This window comes from Mastacembelus armatus, chromosome 24 (assembly GCF_900324485.2).
Source record: "Mastacembelus armatus chromosome 24, fMasArm1.2, whole genome shotgun sequence".
Taxonomy (NCBI): domain Eukaryota; kingdom Metazoa; phylum Chordata; class Actinopteri; order Synbranchiformes; family Mastacembelidae; genus Mastacembelus; species Mastacembelus armatus.
This window is the reverse complement of record NC_046656.1, coordinates 19,931,071-19,945,959: the sequence shown is the minus strand read 5'-3', so window position 1 is coordinate 19,945,959 and position 14,889 is coordinate 19,931,071. Positions and strand designations below refer to the sequence as shown.

Genomic DNA, 14,889 nt, shown 5'->3' with positions numbered 1-14,889 from the left:
GAGTTCCATGAAATGTGAAGAAGTTATTTATGGTCCCCAGAAGATGAATCCTATTTAGGTCAGTGATACTCTTTTCTTCCCTTTAGCACCATCAGTCTAAAACTGCATCAAAATATAATAATTTGCAATTTATTGGAAAGTGAACAGTCTCCATTTTATTCTGCGTTCTGCAGCTCCCCAGAGGACAGACCATTTTTCATTTTCTTTATCATACAGCCTACTCTCTAATTCCTCTCTCTGGCCAAATTATAACTTCTGTTCACAGCGCAACTAATATGCTCACTACTGTCTTAAGATTTCACATGTGAAATCTGAATCTGAAAATTACCAAAACTCATCAAATCTGCCATTAAATTGTCTGAGTGTGTTCCTGCTCCTCATGGGATGAATCATTTTGATATTGTTTTTGTTCCCTTTTTAAAATAACTAATGAGTAAGTTACTCTGAAGTAACAAAATTAGATGTCATAGAATCTAATGAGCTTATTCGTGCTTACCAGAGGATGACCACTATTATTTTTTATTTATTCTATAATCCATTGTGCAACACTTCAGTGCTAAATTTCCACTTGCATGCAAAAACAAAACTTTAATGAGCAGTTTGCCTTTGAAATTAGAGAGTACATTCCTGCTCCCCTGAGGATGAACCCTTAGTGTCGTTATTTTCTCTTGTAAAATTCAAATTGCAGCCTCTGGTGGCAGGAAACTTTAAACCTTTAGTGTGTAGTGTTATTGTCTTGAATAGAATCACTGTGATGGCGATGTTGGCTGTAGCTCAGGTAGTAGCTGGTTGATGATACGATCCCTTCTTCTCTCCACAAGTCACAGTGTCCCTCAACAAGGCACTGAACCAAATTCCTCCGTGTGTGCATATGTCTGGCGACAGGAGTGAGATTAAAGTGTAAGTTCCCAGATTAAAATTACAGAATGATGGTTTGATTGATGCATTGTTGAAAGCTCAGGGAACAGAGGGACCTGTAGGAGATGGATGGGTAACACCGGTACCACAGGCAGAATGAGAGATAGATGAGATAGATGACAGTGTGAAGCTGAAACTAATCGTCCGTCTGTGGGACTTAATCATTTTTGCCCTCGGACCTGAACGTCAGCTCAGAGTTGACAGTGGAAATGGCTGAACGCTTATTCAACCTGACACTTATCTGTTTTCCTTCTGCTCAGTCCATATCAATACACCACCTGCTATTAGGCAAACACTTCTCAGAAAAACACTAAAGGCAGAATTGACTGTATTGTTGTTGACTTTTGTGCACACAACTGAAACCACAAACAATAAATAAATAAATGTGCAGTTTCCAGACCGATGGCGTCATAATGAACATCAACCCATGTGTCAGCCCGTGTGTTTCCACTGGATCTAGATGATCACCACTCTGAAATAACCTGCTCTTCATCTTTGGTATGATGTGATTAAATGAAATAAAGTACAGTACGGTAGAGAGTTTGGTCAGGTCCACATTTAGCTGAATTATTACATGTAACAGACACTTGAGGTGTAGAACAGCACAATGTTTAAAGGGAGTTCAGATCATGATACTGTAGGTTTTGAGACTTTTCCACTCTTCATTCCAGTTTTTAAGACTGGACAAGTTTTTAAGACTGGACATATCTGTCTGTCTCTAATTCTAAGAGTTGAATGGAAAGCTGCACTGACATCATATATGTGAGTTGTGTTTATCAATATTAAATCATGAATCATCCCATCATTATTATCCTTTTTCATTAGTTCATCATAACCAATCGGTGATTTTTCTCAGGAACAAAGCAATGATATGTAAAATGTATATTTTAGGTGTTTTTTTTATAGTTTTGTCAGTGTGGTACAAATTATCATGATCTTTTTTTATTACTTTATGTCAAGAAATAAAGAACTTTTTAGCAAAAATAATAATTTATGAGCAGCCAGCATTGTAGATTCAGGTCTGGCCTTTAGTGGGAAGCAGGACAAAGTTGTCAGGGGACAGTAAAGTGAGAGTTTGGTAGATGAGCCATTTGACATCAAAGTCATCCATGTGTCCCTGGTGCATCATTACATCAGGTGGTCTATGCTAACAGTTTAGCACATGCTCTGTTAAATGATTGAATGCTTCATGCCAAGATATTCAATACAGCAGCATTATAAGCGGATGAATGGTGAACAATAAGTGCTGCTTAATGTGGCAGTTCTCCTTCATTTCCATGAGATGCTAAAAATCAGGCAGTGTTTTTAACCAGCAGCTTGTTTCACACAGCATCACCCACAGGATCAGACTTCTCCTGAAACTGATGCATGAATGTGAATCTTACTGCATTACTTTGAGCCACTCAATTCTGTGAAGGTTTCATCAAACTAACCGTCTGTTCAGACAAGAAGAGGGAGGGGAGATATGGCTCGGTTGCATATTTTTAAGACTGGACCAGCCTCTTGGAAAATCAGTCTCCCTCAGGGCTCCAGCTTCTTCTTGGATTCATTTACAAGCCAGTGCCTTACCAACCCAATATGAAGACTTGGCATGTTCAGTGTTAGCATGGAGCTCCAGAATCAGCACTTGACTACCAGCACATGGAGGATTTCACTGTCTTAGTTTGTATGACCTAATATCAAATGCAACAATCTACCAAAAACTCTTTTTACTCTTTTAACAGGCTGTGTGATTACAACTCTCCCTGGTCCAGCCCACCCAGAGAGAATGAAAATGTGCCTGAGCCGTTCCACGTCCCGTCGGGTCCAGTCCAGTTCAGTCCAGTGTCAGCATCAGTCACTGGGGTCCTGGCAGTGGGAGCAGTGGCTCATGTCTTCAGAGTAGAGCTCGACCTGGATGGTGATGCTGTGGAAACCAAACTTGGTGTTGAGCAGATCGGTGGCCTCCTGCAGCACAGACTGAGGGTCGGCACCCTCCTCTGGGAGAAAGCACAAAGCTGCACAGTGAGTCTGTTGTGCTTTTGCTTTTACACACGTTTAGTGCAACACAAGAAGAACTAAACTATTTGAAATTGAAGCTCAGCCTGTAGAAGGTGGAGGATGAAGACGACCATGATACTGGCCTGTGGTCTGCACTTCATTCTTATCAGTAATAAACCCTCTTTTCTCTACTGCACTATACTCCACTGAACTCTTTGCTGACATACTGTTAACCATGATGGTACTATGGATTAGTATGTTAGGTTACCTATGGCCAGGTGAACAGAGACCAGAGCCTGGCCCAGAGTCAGAGCCCAAAGGTGCAGACTGTGCATGGACTTCACAGCTTTCACAGACAGCAGCACCTCCTTGACTGAGTTAAACTCTATTGCTTTAGGAGACCCTGAAAAACACAGACCACAGATTAGTACACAGCAGGTCCTCCAGTGTCCCGGTGCATTTTGTGCCACGTGATGCAAACACAGGCTGCTTAAGATGGCACCCACAGTGATGTCAGCTTAATAATGAAACTCAAACACAGAAATGTCTTTTTCTTATTTAGAAAATCCTGCCATGGAAATGGATCATTGCTGAGTCCAGCTTCAGATGTCTAGGGAGAGTTAGGTAACTAAGAGATCATTGCCTTTTTCACGTTAAACGAATTTGCTGAGTGAACTCATAAATGCACAGATGCAGCACAGCCTGTAGCATCACGTGCTGCTGACCTTGTCAAATCAGGTCAAAAACCTGACAGCTTGTTCACAGCTTCAGGCAAAGAAAACAACTCTAACTCTCCAACTGCCTCTACATCTCTGTGCAATGGCCCAAAGTGCCACTTCAGCTCACATAGATAGTTCCACATTTTGAAGAATACCTTTGTTTGCTTTCTTGTGGAGAATTGGCTGAGAAGATTGATACCAATCAATAAATACGAAGCCACAGCGATGAGACAGCAAACTAAGACCAAGACTGGAAACAGAAGGAAATAGCTGATCTGGCTCTGCCCAGTTTAAAACATTCACCTGCCTCATGCACCTCAAAACCTTTGACACACCAGCTGTTTCCCTCTGTTCTCAGACTTTAAGCTACTCTAACCAGATGTTGACTTTAGTGAAGATAGTCTCTGGAAGAAAGACGGTGTGTTATGTACATTTTCTATTTGAGCTAATCATTTCTTTAAGACTGCAGAAATGTTATTATGTAATAATATTGTATGTAATAATATTGAGGTCAGTATCCCTGGTCCGGTACCTTCCATGAGTATCCTGAACACATCTCTGAGGATGGTGATGGTGGTGCAGAGGACAAAGACAGAGAAGAGGAACGTACAGATGGGATCTGCAATTTTGTACTCAGGCTGAAAGAGAAAAACAGAGTTTATGGAGACTTTAAAGTGTGAGCGAGGAGACATCAGATGGTGCTTGCCACAGTCGTGAGGTTTAAAAATGCTCAGGGCACAATAAAGAGAACATCTTGCACCATGACGGAAACTTTTAACCCTTTCATCCGGAACAGACTCAGAATAAATTAAAGTGCTTGTGCGTTTTTCTGATATGTGTGTACACATTTAAATATGAAATATGACACTGGAGTTATGATTCTGGGAAAATAACCTTTTTTGTGTTTTCTTGTGGGAAATATTAGTCAATAAAGAGAAGCTCTTTTTTTATTGTAATAAGTTACATGACTGCATCATAGTTTACCAAACTGACATTTGGGTCTCACCCTAACATGAATCTGTTCTATATCTGACCCGAAAGTAGATGATGATCGCCGCCACCATGACGCCGACGCTCTGCAGCAGGTCTCCGACCACGTGGATGAAGGCGGCCCGGACGCTCGTGTTGCCGTGGCCACTGAGCAGCGTGTGGGCATGGCTGTGAGTGACTGGACTCTGCCCGTCCTCGTCAATCTGGTGATAACCGCTGCCATGGGCGTGGAAGGTGGTCGAATGGTGCAGGATGTAGGCCATGCTACGGAAAGACACAGGTATGTCATTGCAGAGCTGCAATGATTAGTCGATTAATCAATAAGGAAAGTGGAATAATTGGTTTGTTTATGTTTTTCTTTGAATTCCCTGGTAGATTATTTGATGAAAATTATCAGTAGTTGCAGTTCTACTTGTACATTGAATAATATTATCCTGTGGTGGAATAAACCTGTATTCCCGAGACCCAAGTCATTACATTTACTATATCCTGTAATCTGTATCTAAGAAAAGGCCCCGATGTTGCTCAAACAATCAACACAAATTTTAACCTGTTCTCATGAGAACAAAACTCTTTAATCCTGAGATTAACTCAGACAAGTGCCTTTCTTAACACTTTTAAGGAATCGTGCCCTTTGCTCAGTTTCCTGTTGAAGTTCAGGTGAAGTTTTATAGAAACACACTTTGGACCAAGTTCTAATGTAATGTATTAAAGCCATTAAAGCCCATTACGCTCAGAACTACTCACATAATATTGACGATGACAGCACAGCCCGAGGTCACTAACATTACATGGCCATCAATCTCGTAGTCGTTGCGCACGATCCTTTCTATGGCTAAATAGACCAGAGCCCCTGTGACGATCCAGATGGACATGACTGAGATGAATGCCCCGAGGATCTCTGTGGAGAGACGACAGGCATCTTAAGGAATCTTAACACGCTTCATCACACCTGTACAGCGGCACACCTGTACCTGAAGACTGCAACAGGACCAGTGTTAAAGACCGAGGCTAAGAAGTGACCATGCAAAGCCCACAGAGACACACAGATTGGTGGTGTCACTGTGATGCTGCGTTAACCTTCACACTCGCAGCTTTGAATGCAGCAGGAAGTAAAAAGTGCAGATTATCAAAGAGCGGGTTGCTGAAACACTTCAGAGCTGAGTCCTTTCTCTCCGGAGAACAAAAACTCTTTGTTCTTGAGGTTCTTTCTTCCAGGTATAAAATATCTAAGTATCTAAATATCTAAATATCTGAAGTCGTCTGGTACGAGGTACATTTCTCTGTGTTGACATTAGAGTGTGGTGTTTGTTTGGATCAGTAGACAGGTCACAGTTGACTGGAGAGGAAATTATCTCAAGTTGAAAATCTTAGTTTGTGCGTTTAGTGAAATTTGTGGTTTAAAACTCACTAATTCCCTCCTGTCTGCTGAAAAGTGCAGCCAGTAGAAACTACGCTTTTAAAAACAGTTCATTCATCCATCCTTTAAAATCATCCACTCTGAGGTGTCTGGGCTCTGGTCCTGACCTGATCTGTGCCAGCCAAAGTTCATGGTTTTGGTAGGTGGTCTGGAGGAGATCCACAGGGAGAACAGGCTCACCATCATACTGCCGAAATCTGTCAGGAGGTGGGCAGCATCGGTCATGATGGCCAGGCTGTGGGCCAGGTAGCCTCCTATCAGAACAGATCAGAACAAATCAGAACAAATCAGAACAAATCAGAACAGAACCAGCTGTTGAACTGATCCTGCAGAAATAGCAGAAAAAGGAACGAGCACGTGGAGTGAGATCAAATTCAGTCGACAGAAACATCTTTTTTTTTTGTTTTACTGATTTATGGATTTTTTAAATAACTAATGTCACAGTGCTGCACGTTCAGGTCGGCCAGACAAGTCTAAGCACAAATATCAAACAAGCTTAGTGTATATCCTGTAGTGGGCTCATTATTATTGATTGAGTGATCGGAGCTTACAGTGTAATAAGAAAACCTGCTGATCAGGAGTGTGTGGCAGCACTGAATAACAACCCCCTCAGCCTTTAATTAGACCGAGCTGAGCCATTTAGGGGACGATAAAACTTGGAATTTAAAGCAGCTACAAACCGTGAAGTTTTACATTTATACTGAGACACTTTTATAAAATGAGAGTAAAGGTAAAAGATAAAGTGATATTTTTTTATATCAACATAAACCTCTGGGCAGTAGGCCAGGTAATGTGAATCTTATACTGGTGGTGATTAAAAAAGTGTTGAGTTTAAAACATGAATCTCAAAACTTCTCTGTAGTTTTTATTATAAAATATATTTATATTTATGTCAGATCTGCCTGTTGAAATGTGACTATAGTTCAAGTTGCATCAGAAAATAGATAAATTGATCATTTCATCATATGTTAGCATCAAATATTTTGCTAATAAATGTCAATATTGTCATGGAACATGTCCTAATTGCGTCTGTCTGTTCCTGGGGTTTGGCTTTTACCTACGACCTCTCCGATCATGAAGACGAGGCAGATGGCTGAGGCGATGTAGAGTTTCTTCTTGGCCAGCAGCTTGTCCACACTCTCCTCACATGTCAAAGCTTTGGCACCGTGGCAGTGGGCGCCGACGGGTCGCTTCAGCTCGATGGCACCGGCGGCGACGCCGTTCTTAAAGGGGAAGTCGGGATACTGCTCTTTGGACTCTGGGAATGAGCTGCAGGGATACAGGGAAGGTGTGTAAGGTGTGTGTTCATGAAGAGAAAGTGCTTCCTGTCGCCCTCTCTGCTTGGTGGACACTCTTGGGGATTTTTATGTAACACAAAAGTTTAATCAAATTAATATTTAACTACTAGATCGACACATTTATACACAGTATCTACAGTATATCACGTCTAAACCAAACCTGCGCCCCTGAAGTTGGACTATTCTCTACATAAATATGACAGTCAGCACTTTTCTGTGGTCTTTAGTGAACTACAGCTGTATATTATTGGCGTTCAGGTGTAACAGCCACAGATCTACAGTAAATGTGTTGTTGAGCGAATTGATTTCCTGAGTAAATGTTGCAGCAGAGCAGCACAGTATCATCTGGAAGAATTACCGTACACTGATACATAAAGTGAATTACAGTCGGTGCTGACTTAAATAGGAGCGTGGTGAGACGGGTCATCTAATGAAGCTGAAATCGATTCACGCTGACGGTGAGTGAAAACACACTCTGCTCCTGTGCAACACACAATGTTATGTGTTTGTTTGTGAGTTTTAACAACACACCTGCTGCTTTTTGGTCAAAATACCTTCAGACGTGTAGGTTAGAGTTTATTAGACAAGAATGTTTTTAGACAGTGGATGAGTGGTTAGCACAGTTGCCTCACAGCAAGAAGGTTCCAGGTTTGAAACCCATCAGGGGCCTTTCTGTGTGGAGTCTGCATGTTCTCCCTGTGCTTGTGTGGGTTTTCTCCAGGTACTCTGGTTTCCTCCCACAGTCCAAAAACATGTATGTCAGGTTGACTGGTGACTCTAAATTGCCCATAGGAGTGAGTGTGAGTGTGTGAGGTTGTTTGTCTCTATGTGGCCCTGTGATGGACTGGGGACCTGTCCAGGGTGGACCCCTGCCTTTCACCCAGAGAGAGCTGGGATAGGCTCCAGCAGGTCCCTGGGACCCTGGTTAGGACTAAGGGGGTCTAGATGATGGATGGATGGGTTACAGACAGTCAGTGGTCAGTTTATTAGGTACCTCCAGCTAAAAACTGGGTCTAATCCAACAGTCCTGCACCAAATCCTCCTTCATGAAGATGATAGACAGAGAGTTGATATAAATGTCCTGAGGTGTTTCTATTTTATTGTCAGTCTGTCCCTAAATACTATTGTGTGTTCAGCTGGAGAATTACACAAGTAGGAATATTTCACATTTGACACAAAACACAACGAGCTGGATTTTAATCATGAGAACACATCGAAATGCTGACTTCTCTATTTTCGCACACATATATCAACACACACACACACACACACACACACGCAGGTTGATGGTGCTGTGATGTGTGGTGAGGGGGAGCTGCCATGGTGTGGTTAATGAGGTGGAAAAAACCTAATTTGGGCTCACTTGAGATAACCACACACACACACACACACACACACACACACTATAATGTCACACACTTCACACATAGCCAGTGTTTCATGATTAGCCTTTATCACACACACACGCTCACATGTCTTATGGGATGTCCAGGTTGAAAAGAAGCAGCCGAGTGGAAAACATATTCGGTTCAATTATACCACTGGGGCATAAGAGCAAACACTGTCTGAACACACACACACACACACACACACACAGTAGAGAGCTCTGCAGCCTTGGGGCAGTGTTATGTTCACAACTGAGCATGTTGTGATTATACAGTTAAAACAGGTTAAAGTGTTTGTCTTTAGATGATTTGGACAAACGTCTTCAACCCAACACAGACAATGCAAACTGCAGAGAGCAACACACAATAACAGACACACACATACTCTACATGACATGAGCAAAAGCTGCAGAGCCTTTGCAGTGCTACAGCAAATCTGTTCATATTTTCACTGGTAAGGTTATTAATTACAGTTTAAATTCTACAGGCTAAAGCTAAAGTTCAGTGTATCTGAATCCACTGCTGCTAAAACGTCCCTGCCATCAGCTGTGTCTATCCATGTGCACCATTTAAATCTGTGTGATCTAATTAGTTTGAGGCGGTAATAAGTGAAGACTGTACTGTCCCATAGCACGTAGGGGTTAATACGGTCACTGAGCAACACCAGTGAATCAGCGACCACTTGGCTACAAACTCAAAACTCGAGCCGGAGCAGTAAAAACACGTCAGCAGCACTTTTACATCTCCTTTAATCAGAGAGAGGGAGTGATATATAGTTGTGTAAGTGACATCTCAACACGTTTAAGTCCTGATGGTTGTTTATACTGTAGTATAGTGGATTGACCACATGTGGAGTCTCATTGTGTTTTGGACAGTTCACATATGTACATGCACAAACATGTATTTAAATGTTTTAAGCCTTATATTGTTGACCTCAGCTGGTACAGTAGAACAGGTCGGTCATAAATGCAGTGTGTGGTCGTCTGTTACCGGCTGCTTCTGTCCAGATGTCAAACTGAACCTCAAATTGCTTCCCCTGTTGTGCACATGCAGTAAACATTGTACGGTGCAGGTACAATTTGATAAAAGTACAATCTCTGATCATTTTGCTTCTGAGCCTGAAAATCTTCCACAAAACAAACTAACTCTTATTGTGTGTGTGTGTGTGTGTGTGTGTGTGTGTGTGTGTGTGTGTGTGTGTGTGTGTGTGTGTGTGTGTGTGTGTGAGCTGCTTTATGTTATTGCTGTTTATGCCTCATGGCTTGTCTTCAATCTCAGTGTCTAATACAGTAAATGGTTCTTTGAACGTTTCTGCAGCAATCATCCGGCGTGTACTGTAAGACTGACATTCTTATTAAATGCTTGGTTGGTAAAATAACATCGAACACATGCCGGGTCCCGTAAATATTATGGTTATTAGATTTCATTTTGGAATCGGATTCATCTGTTAGTCAGCACCCCACAGGGCAGGTGCCCAGTGTTTGTTGGCTCTTTCGCTGACACTCGGCGTCAGCAGTGCAGAGACTTGAGGGGAATATTCAGTGATGTGTGAAATGATATGAAAGGAAAAGAGCTGTCTGCTGGAAAACAAAACAAAACATTAGAGCATTTACTACAGCTGCAGTCTGCTGTCTCTCAGCGCCATACGGCCATTTTCGTAGCCGACATAACTGCCTGCAGTGAGACAGGTTTTCTGCAGAGCAGGAATGATCAGTTTCTATTGTTTTTCAGCGCCAGCAAGGGACATGTCTCTGTGGCCTGATAATCAGACTTTGGTGCATGCTGTCGATCAGTCTGACAGTGTTTATATTGTCTGTTTTCTGTTTGGAGAAGGCTGAAGTGTTGTCTTCATTTAATGTGATAATCCATCAGGAAAACCTGCTTTAAGAGCTGTAACAGACTCGATATGTTTCTCTGTCGTCACCACTCTTATATCAGCACTGTAAACAAAATCTAATAATAATATTACTTGGTTTAGCACAGTCATTTCCAGGATATCACTGTGCCATGACGAGATATTTTATAACCCCAATAAAACATTTCACTGGGCACAGCAGTTACTAAGTGTGTGATTGGCTGTTGCTTTGCCGTTTATTTAATATTGACCACAACAACCTGTGCAGCTGCATCAGCATCACCTGTGCTTGTTTTTCTGGCACGTGAAGATGACATTCTCACTCTTCATCCTGGCTGCAAAGCTCTGATTGGGTCAGTTATTTGTCCAATGGTTGACGTCCAGTCCTGTGTCGTCACTGAGAGAACGTGAGAAAACAGCTATTGCTGAATGAATATTTTTAGCTGTGCTAGTGGCATGGCCCCATAGAGATGGCAGTCCAGGCTGAAGAACGTCAACAAATGTTGGAATGAAATTCTACACAGACAGACGTGCGTCTTTAATAATGCTCTTAATTTTGCTGTAGCGCCACCATGAGGTCGACATTTGACATTATGACCAAACGGAGCAGCACGCAGCAGATAGCATACCTTTAGACACCGTTAAGGCTGTTTTCATAAATGGACCTATAGGCTCTTACCTCTGTTTGGAAAACATTAGAGACACTGAGCTCCGCTGGTCTTTAGTATGTTACAGGACAAGTTAGTGACCATTTCTGGCTTTGCTGGTTGTTATTATTGGAGTTTCCTGGAAGCTGCAGCAGTGACAGCACCCTCTGCTGCACTCCCATTAACATTCAGCCAATTATGCTGCCAGAAATCAGCAGTGAGCAAAAAATAGTTTTGGTAAATACAGCAGTGAAATATGGTGGAGCCACAGTAACAAAGTGCAGCTGTATATACATGTTACTCATCATGTTTTCATGAAGATTTTTATTTTATTTTTGTCACAGTTATTGTTTCAACATTACTAATAGGCTTTAGACTTGGATTAAACCATTTGACTCGATTTCCATTTGAACTGTTTGGATTTAGCAGAGTTGAGGTTTCTCCAGAAAACAAGAACTTGCTTTGCAGACTCTTCTGAAGGTCCCACTTTAGTAACTAGAGCTGAAGCAATGAGTTGATTAAATCAATTAGTCCATTGACAGAAGACCAATCAGTGTCAATAAATCAATAAATCGCTTTAGTTACTTTTGAAGTAAAAACCCCGAACACAGACTGGCACCTTCTTTGTAAATTTAAAGATTTCTGACACATATAAAAAGATTATTTGGGTTTTTGACTTCTGGTCTGATAAAGTTTTCTCTCTTTTTTCACCATTTACTGACATTTAAAAATTGAGCCATTAATCAGTAGATTAACTAATACATAAACTTACTAATATCTGTGGTTGTTTAAAGTGTTTAAAGTCTTTTATTAATTTTGCAAATCACTTGACTTGGCCTGCAACTAACATTTAGATACTCATCTATCAGTTTTTGTAAAATGTCTGAAAATAATCAAAAATGTCCAATTTAATTTCCTGGAACAACAACAAAAAAATCTTATTAAAATATCTAATTGTAATAATCCAGAGATTAAGTTAAATGACCAGAACAGATCATAGATTAGTTGGTAATTAATTTCCTGTTGATTAACTATTTAATTAATCATTAATTTAATTGATCACTTTAGCTCCTCACTTTACTGTAATTGATTTTTTACAGCCTGTTGGTTTATAACTGATCACATTGTTAAACTGCTCATTACCATAACAGTCATCAGGTGCATGTTATAAATAAAATGGGACTAATTTGAAGGTAGCACTAATAAATTAAAATGTTTGAATGTTGGTTCTGCAGATTTTGACACAAATTAACACAATTTATAGATGAAACTAAATTATTTTGTAACAAACGTGTAAACCTGAAGGCCCTATGTGTGTTATAAATATATTATTATGCAGGTGTTTGTATTTTTAATAAATATTCAGGTTGATAGAGTCTGGGCTTTGTGTGCTACATATGTTTTATTTATATGTTTAGGTCTAAATAAGAAGCGATGTCATTTCCTTATGAGCCACTTTGCTGCCAGCTGGGAAAATGATAAAGATGACCGTAAACAGACACGCACGGTTCACGTGCACGCGGTGCAAATGGTGCATGAAATCCCAAATGTGGCGCCATATGCACATTTCTCTCCCTTTCTCACGCACGTGCACGCACGCACACGCGCGGGAACAAACGCAGTGCAGCACGTGCACACCACATCATGAGAATAATTCCTTTTGATTCCGGGACGAAACTTTGGTCTTTGGATTTTTTTTATTTTACACCTGTGCAGTTTTTTCTTCTTCTCTCGCTCTTAAAGTGTAAAAAATTTTTGTCAGGTTTTTTAAACATGGTCTAATTTTCTAAAAAAGCAAAAAGGAAAGAACGAGCATGTTTGGAGGAATGAAAGAGTTGATCAGAGGGATCGATCCTGTCATCAAAGCAGATATTGATTAGATGGATGACAGTAGATGCAGCGTGAGGCCTGTGTCGCTCCACTTCATATGATAAAAACATTAAGAAATAATTCCTCCATATATTTAAGAATAATCCCACCCGATTTCAGCAGGACACCGAAAACCAGATGTTTCTGTAGCAGCTGGTTTTATGTTGAACAAACGAATCTAAAGGTGCTCGGTTGTAAAATATATATATCTTATATTAAAGTTTTTTTCTTTGCGATATTTTGTGATTATTTAATCATTGGATTTATTAGAATTTGATGCAAATAACTGAACAGCATTTGAAGAAATTAATTCTAATACAACCTGTCTTTTTATTTAATGAAGAGTTTTATTTCTGTGCTTATATCGCAAGACACAGCCTAGATTTTTTCCTTCAGATTTATCTCTGAAGTGAGTTAAATTTGTGGCTTATTTTTGTGCTAAACACGGAAATAATCGCTTCTTCATCCCATTATTATTATTATTATTATTATTATTAGTAGAGGTATTAATAGTAGTATTAGTTATATTAGTACTACTATTATTATTATTAATTTTAGGCCTGTGTCAATGATCTTCCAGTTTGAACAGCCAGTTTCTTGCTGTCTGTCTCTGCCTGCAGATAGAAACACCCTCAGTTGATAACATGATATTAACCGGGCTGGTTTTCGTCCCATGCAGCCCGGACGTGCAGGAGCTGCTCCCTGCCTCCCTAATGACAGATGATGAGTTTTTAGCATTGCTCAGTCAACTGGCCCCGGGGCCATTTGTCACAGGCTGTCTAGAAACAAGTCAAGCATGGAAATGAATTTGTTCATTCACATAAAACAGCCTGCAAGAGCGTCAGCCTGCTTAACATGCACCACGGTAACAACTGGCCCCACCGCGGCTTCATTACGTTACACACAACCTTTACAAAACGACACAACAATGTTCCTGCAGAGCTGCAAAAATATTCACTTTTCCACTTCAACCTGCTGATGTTCCTCAAAATCCCCGACAAACAGACAACGCTGCAACATTCCTCACTTCTGCAAACTTAAAGACCAAACAGGCCTAGTTGGAGCTGTTCTTTTTCCGTTTATATCAGGTGCATCCTGATAAATGAACGCTGGATTTTTGTCGAGTAAGTTCGCAGGTTATTCCCACATGCAGCATTATTCTTCATGCAGCTGCAGTTACAGAAACATTTGTCTCACCTTTGTAGTTTCAGAGAATACATTTTCGCACTCTTCTCGTGTATCAGATGAGATTTCTCCGAATTTGCAGCGTTATTATCCATTTGTTCAGCCTGTCTGTGTCCAGTCAGAGAAAAATAAGAAGTGCAGGTGTTTTCCGTTGGAGGATGCTGCCGGAGAGAATCGACAGGTCCTGTTTTCCTGATCTTCACTTGACGCGAGGAAAAGTCGGCTCAGACCTCATTTCTGTGAGCAGCGACACTTCAGAACAAACGAATAAATTCCCTCATTGCGGTGAGAGGCAGGAGGAGGAAACCACATGCGGGTTTTCTGAGGGAGGTTTGAATGTGGCTCAGAGTTGTAGCCTCGAACACGGAGCTGCTGCAGCAGCAGACTGACCACTGCAGCTGCTGCAGACAGGACACCTCCGGCTGCTGCATCCTGGGGGACGAGCCTCAGTATGAATTCAGATCCGTTTTCACATCAGCATTGGTGAGCTTTAAGTTTCACCGAGTTTTACAATCACAAATTACAGTCTAATATAAAATATCAAAAACCAAATCGATTCACTGTCCTGGAGTGAGATTTTACTCAATGGGTGGATATTTGTCCACAGTCAGCAGAAACCTCAG

The 14,889-nt window shown here is 41.0% G+C and overlaps 1 protein-coding gene and 1 long non-coding RNA gene across 2 annotated transcripts; one reads left to right on the top strand and one right to left on the bottom strand.

Annotated features, from left to right (window-relative positions):
• The first annotated feature begins 744 nt into the window (after nt 1–744).
• LOC113137247 (uncharacterized) lies at nt 745–2,776 on the top strand. The gene is made up of 3 exons (XR_003296354.1): nt 745–900; nt 1,310–1,416; nt 2,643–2,776. It is a non-coding gene; the product is annotated as an uncharacterized LOC113137247 (long non-coding RNA).
• slc30a2 (solute carrier family 30 member 2) lies at nt 2,668–14,361 on the bottom strand. Its single transcript, XM_026318762.1, has 8 exons — nt 14,279–14,361; nt 7,085–7,296; nt 6,135–6,281; nt 5,355–5,508; nt 4,652–4,871; nt 4,150–4,255; nt 3,167–3,301; nt 2,668–2,897 (listed from the first exon to the last, which is right to left on the bottom strand). Exons 1-8 carry the CDS (start codon nt 14,359–14,361, stop codon nt 2,752–2,754), a joined length of 1,203 nt encoding a protein of 400 aa, XP_026174547.1. The 3' UTR covers nt 2,668–2,751.
• Between the last annotated feature and the right edge of the window lie 528 nt (nt 14,362–14,889).

What these genes read in the sequence shown, in the direction of transcription:
- slc30a2 (XM_026318762.1), bottom strand. Translation starts at nt 14,361, where the DNA reads ATGGATAATAACGCTGCAAATTCGGAGAAATCTCATCTGATACACGAG. An exon ending in CATGATCGGAGAGGTCGTAG is followed by an intron (nt 6,282 to 7,084) that starts GTAAAAGCCAAA and finishes CTGTTCTGATAG; the next exon opens with GAGGCTACCTGGCCCACAGC. An exon ending in GCTGTCATCGTCAATATTAT is followed by an intron (nt 4,872 to 5,354) that starts GTGAGTAGTTCT and finishes GTCTTTCCGTAG; the next exon opens with CATGGCCTACATCCTGCACC.